General features: G+C 33.5%; 1 protein-coding gene across 1 annotated transcript; it reads left to right on the top strand.

The window, feature by feature from the left end:
• The first annotated feature begins 4654 nt into the window (after nucleotides 1-4654).
• LOC106297088 (serine/threonine-protein kinase CDL1-like) lies at nucleotides 4655-7016 on the top strand. Its single transcript, XM_013733367.1, has 6 exons — nucleotides 4655-5408; nucleotides 5473-5730; nucleotides 5828-6003; nucleotides 6088-6167; nucleotides 6243-6390; nucleotides 6481-7016. The coding sequence occupies exons 1-6, from the start codon at nucleotides 4811-4813 to the stop codon at nucleotides 6838-6840; spliced, it is 1620 nt and encodes a 539-aa protein (XP_013588821.1). The 5' UTR covers nucleotides 4655-4810; the 3' UTR covers nucleotides 6841-7016.
• The last annotated feature ends 3306 nt before the right edge of the window (nucleotides 7017-10322 follow it).

Here is a 10322-nt window from a genome sequence, read left to right as displayed (position 1 = left end):
ATATTTTAACTTTAAAATTTGTATTGTTAAATCCCACACTTAAAATTTTTTGATTAACGGTTTAAATTTTTGTTACAACAAATATACAAACGTTAATAAAATGCAAATATACAAATGTTAATAAAACCATATGAGTAAGAAGTGTCAATAATAAATATTTATATTAAAATACACTATATATATCTATGTCAATATCGCTAAAGTTTAATTATATACCATATAAAGTAAATTAAATGATTTTTTTGATTTATTTACGAGAAACATGATTGTAAATAAACAAAAGGTATTGGTTTTGATTTATGTGCTTACTCTAATGTAAATACTTTTATGTATACAAGTTTTTTTTTAATTGGTGGCTTCTAATATGTTATTTGATCCTGATAATCCTAGAAATACACTTCTTCAAATCGAAGTGATTTTTAATATTGGAAGCACTATATATTTATATTATTTCACTCAGATTAAATATTTTAGTTTTGATTTTATTCTTAAAAAGCTTTTAATAAAAGATCATGACAAGATTCCAATCACCTCATTTTGAGTTTGTTCGAAGAATGAGAGATTTGATCATTCGTCTAATATTTGTTTCTCCCTAATACATTATCTAGCTATTATAATTATAAGAATGAGAGATTTGAACTATTTATTATAAGTTTTCTAGTTTATCATTTAATAAATTAAACAGTTCTTACTTTATACATAGTTTACATATGATAGAATGGTAAAGTATTATATACATTTTTTATCGGTATATTTTAAGTAACTAAACCTCAATAGCGTAGGTTAATAAAATAAGTAATTTGTTTTGTTGTTCTAGAATTAGATAGGACCAAACTGGTGAGTATATACTAGACATACATTTATATTCCGAGTCTCCATTTATATGCTATAACAACTTGATATATTAGATTTGAACACTAACATGTGACTAGAGTTCGCCGGTGATTTTCTTCAATTTTTTTGGTTTTTAGATATGTAACTGGAGTGGAACTAACTTTTACAGATGTCCATCTTTTTAAATTGACACTTATGTTAATTCAGTGAATTCAAAGAAAAAGTTAAAAAATAAAAATAAAACTCATATCAGTGAAACAGAAATGAGAACGAAATCACATATTTTTAGAGGTAAAAAATGAAATAACTTATGGAGAGTCAATAGTAAATAAATCAAGAGCACTAACCTCTCAGAATCACAAAGAGCTTCCTTGAATTCCACTCCTGCGATGGAACATGAAAAAATAAACTTTCCAGGTTCATCAACCTTAGGCACTACCTTCAGTGCTGGTGTAGACAATGCTTTAGTATAGAGGGCTTTAATCTTCTCTTGAGTCTCTTTACAATTTTTAAAAAACAAAAGCAATAGATGAATCTGCCGAACATCTTCGAATGCAAGCTCTTGAGGAAGTCTTCTCAACATCTTGTCAAAGCCTGCTAGTTTCTCTTCACTAAGGGCATCTTTAACCCCAACTTATTTTTTCCTCTAATATTCTTACTAAAATAGAGTAACTCTATTGCTCCAATGGTTTACTGTATAATAGAGTTACTTCAATATGGAGGAGAAAATAGAGGAATTTCACGTTTTCCCTATACAATAGAATAACTCTATTATAGAGTAAACCATTGAAGTAAAATTTACTCTATAATAGAGTTACTCCATTTTAGTGAAAATTATAGAGAAAAAATAGGTTTGGGTTGGAGATGGTCTAATGGGATCCATTAGATGTCTAGGTGGAACTGGATAGGGAACTATAGGAACATAGACTCGAACTGGTGGAGTCTCAGCAGGTTCGTCGAGAGCAGTTGTTCTACAGGCGGCATGGTGCTCAATTCTCTCCTTTGTGCCTAAAGCAGTCTCTAACGAACAGCTGCTCTATTTCATTACCGTGCTTAGCCCTAGAATTTTTATCATTTTTCCGGGGAGCATCCCTTGCCGCCTCTTGACACTTTCAGCTATTTGAGTAATCTAAGCATCCTATCAAATTGAAGATCCGGTATTCAAAAGATCTTCCTTATGTGGCTTGCAACAGTGTCATATTTGGTACTCAGCTCGGTGAACATGTTGTCCATCCTGGTGTTGATGTCCGTGGTAACCTGATTCAACGCCTTGGCCTGAACATGTTGACCCTGCAACAGCTGTTCCATCATCATACCCAGGCCCTTCTGCTCATATGGTGGACCGTTCGCGGGAGCCGGAGGAGCTTGCTGGTTGCTCTCCGGCTGTTGCTAGTTTTGATTTTGATTCTGATTCTGACCCGTGAACCGGTTATGTGCCTGACTGAAAGCGCATGTTTTATACAGAAAGTTATGTGGGAAGCCTTACTGATACCCCACACCTTGTGCCTGGTTGTTCTGCAGATACCCATGTCTGTTGATGTAGCTGATCTCCTGCTGATTGTTTCCCTTCTTTTCAGCCTCAGGAGTAACCTCTTGAGTGTTCTGAATCTGCTTAGCCGTAGCTTTCTCCATGATGAAGATTTGCCCTTGGTTATTTTTTTTAGTCGCTGAACAACCTTGGTTGTCAGCTCATCTATCTTCTGGGTGTCGACACTGTTGACTTTCTTGGAGCGATCACTTTCATGGTACTTATTGGCTGAGGTAGCAGCTATGTTCTCAATCAGCTCAAACGCTCCATCAGTGGTTTGAGTCATGAAGTCTCCATTGCTCCCACTGAAGTGGTTTGAGTCACGAAGTCTCAGTCAACTCCATCATAGAAAATTCCTAGGAAATCACCATCAAATCCATGGTGAGGGCATTTTCTGCCGTAGTCATTGAAACGCTCTCACGCATCGTTCATCAGTGAGTTGTCTGAAGGAGGAAATCTTATTCCTCAATGCAGTTGTTCTCGCCTTCGTGTAGAAACTGCTTAGGAATGCTAATTGGACATGTTCTCACGAAGTACGAGATCTGGTAGGGAGAGAGTTCAACCACCGTGCATCCTTTCCATCAAGAGAGAACGGAAATAAGTGCATGATATAGTCTAACGATTGTTTAAGTTTATTTAATATATATTAATTTAAAAAAAAACTATAATAGTAACACTTGATTATTAAATTTATATAGACTTTCCATTCCCGTCTAACGATTGTTTAAGTTTCGTTTAATATATATTATTTTAAAAAAAAAATCGAGTAAAAGTTCTTACATGTATGTATTGACATTTTTCCACATGTACGAGTAAGAATAAAACTAAAATAGTAACACTTGATTATTAAATTTATATAGACAGTGACACTTGTTATTTTTAAGGTTTGAATGTCACGCAGAGAAAAAGTAGGAGAAAAGCGAGAGAAATGGTGATGCAGTTCTATCTGCATATATTGTGCATTCACTATTTCACATGCAGAACAAGAAAAAGAAATACTCCTAATGAGTAAAATAATTATTGAACTGTATGCAGAATATTTTATTTGTCAAAAAAATTATACTGCACACTCTTAGAAAAAGAGGCTGGCCAAATACAAACACCTAATGGGGTGATTTTTTTTCTTTATTTTTGCCACACACAACTTCATTTTAATGCATAAACCCAAAATCATCTCAAGTACTAAGTTTTTAGTTTTTTTTTTTCGTTTTCACATATAATAATTTGAAGTTTTTTTTTTGTTTATAATTTCTTACAAATAGTTTTATTTCAGCTATCTCAATCAAATTTAAATTAAACAAAAATTCTCTTACAATTATACTTTAATATTTGTATTTCATCTTTTTATGTAATAATTTTTTTTTCACGAAGTTCCTTATAAAAATGATATATAAAATATATATATTCTTTTCTATAAATATTATCTTTTATAAATACGTTTAAAGAATATTATATATAATTTATATATTCACAAATTTTATATAATTTCTTTGCAATAAGTAGTTATGTATGTTTTATAAATCATCTAAAAATTTGTAACACTACCGAGGAAGCAATAAATATTTTTAGACAATGAAATATTGAATATAATTTTTGATGTGTTCTTACATATTTATTATAATACATACATGTGCTTTTATCTTCTAGTTCAACTTTTACATTTTTGGTTGTCTTAGATATTTAAATTTCATTAAAAGAATTTCAACATTTATTTAAATACATTATTTTATTAAACTAATTTGATCTGCATTTGTTCTGCTTGATATTTGTATGACGTATATTCGTTTAGGTTGATCTTTATTTTTGGATCTGTGTCACCCATTCTGAGCTTTACTATGATTTTTTTTTTTTAAAGTGTATATTCTCTCTCTTCAGCCATATATTATGATTTTTTTTAAAAAAATACATACTCTCTCTCTTCTCTTCTCCATTATTTAACAGAAGCATAACCTCGTGGGCTCATCTTTTGTCCCCTTTTTGAGTATTAGCATACAGCTTTATTTGTTCAAAAAAAAAAAAAAAAAAAAGCATACAGCTTTACCCATATGACCCAATCTTTAAATTATTATTGTTACATTTTATCTTCTACATTAATACACTCATTAATTTATTTGTTTTGTAACGCTCACAATTATTCTAAACTCGATTATTTTTAAATCCACTAATCATACCTTCTCTTGTTTTTTCTTGTTCAAGATCACCACAACACCTTAACGGTATAGAAAAATAAAATAAAAATGTATCCACCTTCCACCATTAATCATATAATTAATTTAATCACTCTTCTTCCACCTCCAACTTATAAACCTAAAAATTGCGTAAGAAAAAAAAAACAAATATATTCTCTTTCTCTTCCATCAAGCAAAGCTACAGAGAATCAAACATTTTCACTAGAAAGAATCAATAATCTGGGTAATTGTGCTCTCTCTCTTTCTCTTGAAATCTGTAATGGGTTTTTATGGAGGAGCGTCTGTTCATCCACGAAGCTCAGAAACAAATCTCCATGGCAATTCTGTAAATATCCTCCCCATTCTCACTTCTTCACCTTCTCCAGATCTCGACGGTGATTACAATGAGAAAGGAATCAAAAATCGTTTGAAAATTTTGATCTTTGATATGGGTTTTGCTTGTTTCTTCCCTCCTCCTGCTGAATCCAGCTCAGTCGAGAACTCCGGCAGCAATGGAGGCGGCGGCGAGAACAACAAGGCGTGGCTATTGGCGGAGACAGCTCCGGAGAACATGAACCCTGATCCGCACTCTGTTCGTTCCTCGTTTAGATTCAGTCTTTGCTCACAAGTCGAGCTCGAGAAGATGAAAGGAGAAGAGCCTTCGCTTTCTGCTTCGTCGTCTTGTCGTAATCTATCAGTCTCCGGTGGCTCTGCGACGGTTCTGATGGTGAATCTTGAGAATGGAGTTAAGGAAACTACAGACGACTTGAGGTGGACGAGAGCTCGATCTCTGGAGAAGAGCATTTCTCCGGTGGCTAATACTCTGGTTCGGTTCAGCTACGGCGAAATCGTTGCCGCCACTCGTAACTTCTCCAAAGGTAATCCCTAAACTTTGTTATTGAGCGTAGTTCCATGGTGAATATTTGAATCTGTGGTTTTTAGGGAGAGTGCTGGGAAGAGGAGCTTGTAGCTATGTGTTCAGGGGTAAAATCGGAATTTGGAAAACGCCTTTAGCTATCAAGAGACTTGATAAAGAAGACAAAGAGTCTCCAAAATCTTTTTGCAGAGAGTTGATGATTGCAAGCTCACTTCATAGCGCAAACATAGTGCCTCTTCTTGGTTTCTCTATTGACCCAGAAGAAGGTCTATTCTTGGTTTACAAGTATGTCTCTGGTGGTAGCCTGGAACACTATTTACACGGTAAGAGAAAAGCTTGCCATCTCCACTGATTTATAGACCAGACCTGAGATCTTAAAGACTAGTTTTAATTTTCAATTTTTTTCTGTTTGTGTAATAGATAAGAAGAAGAAAGGTATGAAGGCTGCTTTTGGTTTGCCTTGGTCAGCAAGGTACAAAGTTGCGTTAGGGATCGCAGATGCGATTACTTATTTGCATAATGGAACAGAGCAATGTGTTGTTCACAGAGACATCAAACCCTCCAATATTCTTCTTTCCTCGAAGAAAATACCAAAGGTAAAGAGTCTAAAGACAGAGCCTTTTTGGGAATGTATGATTTGACTTGATCATTGATTTATGCTTTTCCTTTTCACTTTTCAGTTATGTGATTTCGGGTTAGCTACTTGGACCGCTGCACCTTCTGTTCCTTTCCTCTGCAAGACCGTGAAAGGCACATTCGGGTAATGAGCTAGACATGAGTTTTGTTCTTTATCCTAGATAGCCTGTTTGTAATGATTTCATCAACCTTCTTGCAGATATCTGGCTCCAGAGTATTTCCAACATGGTAAGATATCTGACAAGACAGATGTTTATGCCTTTGGTGTTGTGTTGCTTGAGCTAATAACCGGTAGAAAACCAATTGAACCTAGAAGATCATCTGGCGAAGAAAATTTAGTTGTTTGGGTATGTCACTAATGTCACACTTTATAAACTTTACTGGTATATTGGTTTGCATCACCAAATATTTAAGGTTGTTTTGTAATTTTACTATAGGCGAAACCGTTGTTGGATAGAGGGATTGAAGCTATAGAGGAGCTGCTTGATCCTAGGCGGCGATGTACAAGAAAAAACTTGGTTTACATGGAGCAGATGATCCGTGCTGCAGCTGCTTGTGTTATCAATGAGGAGTCTAGAAGACCTAGTATGGAAGAAATTGTGACAATCTTGAAAGGTGGAGAAAGAGGATTAGAGCCAAGAACATACTCAAGCAGGAAAACTAATACAATTCTTTCGGGTATGATCGACTCTTATACACAGTTGCAACAGACCAAATCCGAGATGAAATGTCATCTTGATCTTGCTATGCTTGGAGTAACCGATTTTGAAGACGATGACCATTTGTACGAACGGTGAAAGGGATGGATTGAAGTGTGTAAATAGGTTATTAATGAAAAGTTTTCTGAATCAGTGAATTTGCTGTGTGTACATGTGTTTAGTCATTTTCATTATGGAAAAAACCGGTTTAGTGTCTTGTCGGTTTGGTTATGTAGAGAAAGCCGATTATCTGGTTTCATTTTCAGTTTCCAATATTTTGGGGCTTTTTGGGAAGTTCATTAACAAGGGGGTTGAAATTGTTATTTATTTGATAGCTAAAGGAAAGTTTGCTGTGATTGCCGAACGACATCTAAAAAGTGTTTTACCCTATAGAACAGTTTCTAAGTTTTTATTCCACTCTATGTCACTCATCACTACTAAAATAGTTTTTCTGAATAGAAATCCAACCATTATCAAGTCTTTTTATCTAACTAAAGTGCTCCTACAATTTTCTAAAGTTTCTTCTATTTCTCGAGACAAACAAAATTTTGAAATCAAAAAGCTTTTTCACATCTCACTATTCTACCTCTTGATCTCAGGTCATTTATGCCGCAGCTCCTCTTCGCCGTTTTTTCTGGTCCTCTTCCGTGACCGCCGGTGAACCTCAGTCAAGCTCGATCGCGAACCCGTCACAATTCGTCTTCTCTTTCGCCATGAAATCAACACAAACAAATTCTTCCTCCACGCCGTGCTCTTCAATTCATCTCCCTTATGATGTGACAGTAGCTCGTGGTGGTTGTGATGCTCGAAATCCGCCGCGGTGGCCGTGCCGAAAACTCACTATTTTTGAAATCTGTAGTTGAAATCAATTTATAAATGATAAAGCTACGATCTTGAAGTGTAACCTACAATTATAAAGGAAGCGAATGGAAGATTATGTGAAAGAAATTAATGGCGGCCGCAAAAATTGTTGCGAAAACCCGTAAAAATATGGGGAAGACGAAAAGGGAGGGGGGGGAGGGTCGAACCAGGATTTGCTGAAGAGAAGGAAGGATAATAACCACCATGCTACACTTACTTTACCCATATTATGTACATGTAATACATATTATTTATAATTTTTTTTCAAAAATTAAAAAATAAACTAAATACAAATCCCAGTTTAATCTCTGTATAATCTCCGCTTTTTTCATTAGGTGTTACGTCCAACCCGAACGTACGACGCCTACCAAATTTTCGAACAAGGCATGTATACATTCATGGGTCGTACACATGGATAATAATGTATATACACTATTATATTATGGTATTGTGCAGCTAGTAGTGATAGAAGCATGCTCCCATATTGAACAGAAAAAAATAATTTTTCTACATGAAAGCATGCTCCCATATTGAAACAAATCGATGAGACGAGATTTGCAGAAAATATTTCATAGGCACACATGTTTATGCATTGAAAGCTAGGTTTGGAAGGTTTCCATTCTGTTTACATATCACTCAACTTGTGCACATATATTAGTAAATTTTTAAACATATCTAAAGGTGTTTGCGTGTTTAACATAAACTTTCAAAAGAAATTTACATGTACACATATGTTTTTGGACCTTGCGAAAATGGTCGATGTGTTTCAGATTGCGGCAGAAGTGGTGGCGTTGAGATCTCTGCTCGCTGATTCCATCTCCTTCAAGAGTAATTTGACCCCTACACATTATCTACACGTACGATGATACTATGTATACAAAATTTTCATTATCCATATGTACAATAATTCACATGCACACCAGTTAACATGTACACTTTGATAAATTTGGTATATTTGCAAGTTCATTATTTGTAAGGTCAATATTGTCAAATAAGTTAGGATATTTTATGATTTAAATGATTTTGAATATCTTGGTTTAGTTCATTTAGATCATTTTAGGTTGCATTTAGAAGTTTTATATTGCACATGTGTGTTTATTTGCACTGCATACCATGCACATATCATTTGTTTTTAGTTCATTTAGGTCATTTCAAAATGCATTTAGAGGTATCTGGTCCATAGTTGTTTTAACATGGTCTAGAGTGCATAATTTGAAAGTTCGGGGTAAAATCAAGATGTTTCTGCATAACTAAAAGTTTGGGGTTAAAACAAAATTATACAAAAGTTAAAGAACCAAATGTGCAAAAATGTCAAAATTGTCCATTGTTGCTTGAGTTTCACTATATGACAGCGGGATTCATGTCTCAGAAGAAGAAAATCGAGGCGGAGAATTCTATTCCGGAGCTTCGGATCTGTAACGGCCTCAACGCAACAAAGAAGTGACGTCTTCAATATTGTCCATGTTCTTAAACGCATACACAACTTGTTGTTATTCTTCTTCTAGAAAGGATAGATCTTCAGCTAGAAAGCATCAAATTGGTGAAGAAAACGAAGAAGGATATTTTAAACGAAGGAGTTGTAACTCACCACTACACCACCATAAAAAATGCAGCTTGACATATCTCTTAAGATAGACTGAATAATATAAAGAATAATTAAATACAAATTATCTTAAAAAATATATATTTTTTTAAAAGGGTTTCATTTTATTTAAAAAAAAGTTTCATTTTTTTTTTAAAAAAAAGAAAGAAAGCTTAAGAGGAAGAGTTGTAGCCAAAAAAAGAGAGGAAGAAAACGAAGTAGAAGAAGAAGAAGAAAGAAACTGGGACCACTTGATTTTGTCTGCCAAGAAACCTTTGGTTTGGGATCCACAGATTTTTAAATTTAGGTAGTTTATAGGTAGAAAGTGAGTTTGGTTAAAGAAAAGAGCAATTTACAGCATATGTTACTTTCTAAGTTTTTATTAAGTCTTAGGTCACTTCCTACCACTAAGGTACTTAGTAGTTTTTGGATGGTAAAAACATCATTACACCTAAAGCAAACAAACCTTTTCGTTACTCTTTTCTTTTTGGGAAAATTGTTTTTTAGGCCAAAAATGGTAACTATGTCCCATTAGACTAATCTCATATATTTTAGGTCCCATTATGTTAATTATTTTCAAAATGACAATAATGTCCCTTAATTTCAGTTATAAATTCGAAATTACAATTAACAAAACTTTTGTTAAATATTAAAATATAATAAATAACTAAAGTAATTAAAATAAAAAAACACTAAAAATCTTTTAAAAAAAAAACTAAACCTACACTTTATGTCCCACGATTTTTATTTTATTTTTTTCTCAAAAATTGTTTTTTCATATATGGAAACTGAATATTTTCAAACCATTTTTAATTTTTTTTCTGAAAAATCATTTTTTTTCATATATGGAAATTGAATATTTTCAAAACGATTTTTTTATTTTTATTTTTTTCTGAAAAATCATTTTTTCATACATGGAAACTGAATATTTTCAAATATTTTCTTCCCATATTTTTTGGAACTGAGTATTCTTATCCGTAGAATACATTAAATCTGTAGAACTATGTTTCTAAAGATTTTTAGATTTATAGTAATGTGTAGATTTCGATTTATACAGGTTTTAGATTTACAGTAAATCTGTAGAACTCGTTTTCTACAGGTTTTTAGATTTATAGTAATGGGTAGATTTTGATTTCTA

The sequence above is a fragment of the Brassica oleracea genome, chromosome C6, assembly GCF_000695525.1.
Source record: "Brassica oleracea var. oleracea cultivar TO1000 chromosome C6, BOL, whole genome shotgun sequence".
Classification (NCBI taxonomy): Eukaryota; Viridiplantae; Streptophyta; class Magnoliopsida; order Brassicales; family Brassicaceae; genus Brassica; species Brassica oleracea.
This window is presented reverse-complemented; position numbering and strand designations above follow the sequence as displayed.